General features: G+C 42.6%; 1 protein-coding gene across 1 annotated transcript in view; it reads left to right on the top strand.

Moving 5' to 3' along the window:
- The window catches only part of LOC107568570 (uncharacterized protein C15orf41 homolog), a 59,846-nt gene that overhangs the window by 22,642 nt on the left and 35,922 nt on the right, over positions 1–1,282 (top strand). Inside the window, exon 8 of the mRNA XM_016254534.1 lies at positions 717–784. Within this exon, the coding sequence (XP_016110020.1) occupies positions 717–784 (68 nt within the window). The remainder of the gene's footprint in view (positions 1–716; positions 785–1,282) is intronic.

The following is a 1,282-nucleotide window of genomic DNA, read 5'->3' as shown; positions in this document are numbered from 1 at the left end:
TGGCAACCACGCAGAACACTGTAGCAACACCTGGCAACCACTCAGAACACTCTAGCAACACCCTGGCAACCACTCAGAACACTCTAGCAACACCCTGGCAACCACTCAGAACACTTTAGCAACACCTGGCAACCACTCAGAACACTCTAGCAACACCCTGGCAACCACTCAGAACACTCTAGCAACACCCTGGCAACCACTCAGAACACTCTAGCAACACCCTGGCAACCACTCAGAACACTTTAGCAACACCTGGCAACCACTCAGAACACTCTAGCAACACCTTGGCAACCACTCAGAACACTCTAGCAACACCCTGGCAACCACTCAGAACACTCTAGCAACACCCTAGCAACCACTCAGAACACTCTAGCAACACCCTAGCAACCACTCAGAACACTGTAGCACTGTAATGTTGGGCTTTAGCTCACGAATGCTTCGTGTTCATGTTGAGTGTGTTTAGGTCTCTTATGTTCATCTCTGTTACACTCACTCCTGATATTACAACAAACACACATTCCTCTGCTGTTGCCACAGCAACCCTGCTCAGTGTTTTCATGGCAACCGAGCACAGGTAGCATTTAAAAATGGGCTTGTAAAAGTTGACCACCCTACTTTTCATCTTCACTTCAGTTCCCATGAGAATGAGAAGCGAGCACACAAAGTAAAGTTTAGTGGAGTTGGTTTGCAGTTTGTCCTTGACCGTGTTCCCATAGTGCCGTCGGTCTGGAGCATGAAGACCTGCTACGAGACGAACTCAGAGAGAGGAACTTGTCGTTTTTAGGTGAGCCTCTATTTCACACTTTTGGGTCTTTTGTACAGCAGAGCAGGAGGACAAGTAAATAATATTTATCAGTTAATCAGATTTTTTTTTTCCATAAATGAATTTAATTTTTCAGGATTCTGGCATAGTTTTTGTATGTTTTGTTATATTAAATTTCTTCAGACTCTCGTTTTCTGTGTATATATGGTATAATGTATGTGCGTGTGTATGTAGAATGTAAAGCTCATATAATAATTAACCATATAATACTACGTTTGTGTACATCATTTCCCACATTTGTTGCAAAGAACTGAAAACCGACTTGATTTTAAGCGTTCAAGCTGTGTTGCTCTGTACTCATGGAGCGTGGCATTTACACTTGTGTTCGTAGACGGTGGTGAGGCTTTCTTTCCCTTTAACTCAAACATCCTTCTTTTTGAGCTCAGAGTTTGCCTTCTGTCTTTTAATGAGTTTATTTCTCATACATGACTGATGATTTTGAAGCTTTGTTAAATGTTA

The sequence above is a fragment of the Sinocyclocheilus grahami genome, unplaced genomic scaffold (assembly GCF_001515645.1).
Source record: "Sinocyclocheilus grahami isolate Dianchi unplaced genomic scaffold, SAMN03320097.WGS_v1.1 scaffold1258.1, whole genome shotgun sequence".
NCBI classification, from domain to species: domain Eukaryota; kingdom Metazoa; phylum Chordata; class Actinopteri; order Cypriniformes; family Cyprinidae; genus Sinocyclocheilus; species Sinocyclocheilus grahami.
The sequence above is the reverse complement of the archived record's forward strand: the minus strand, read 5'-3'. Positions and strand labels throughout refer to the sequence as shown.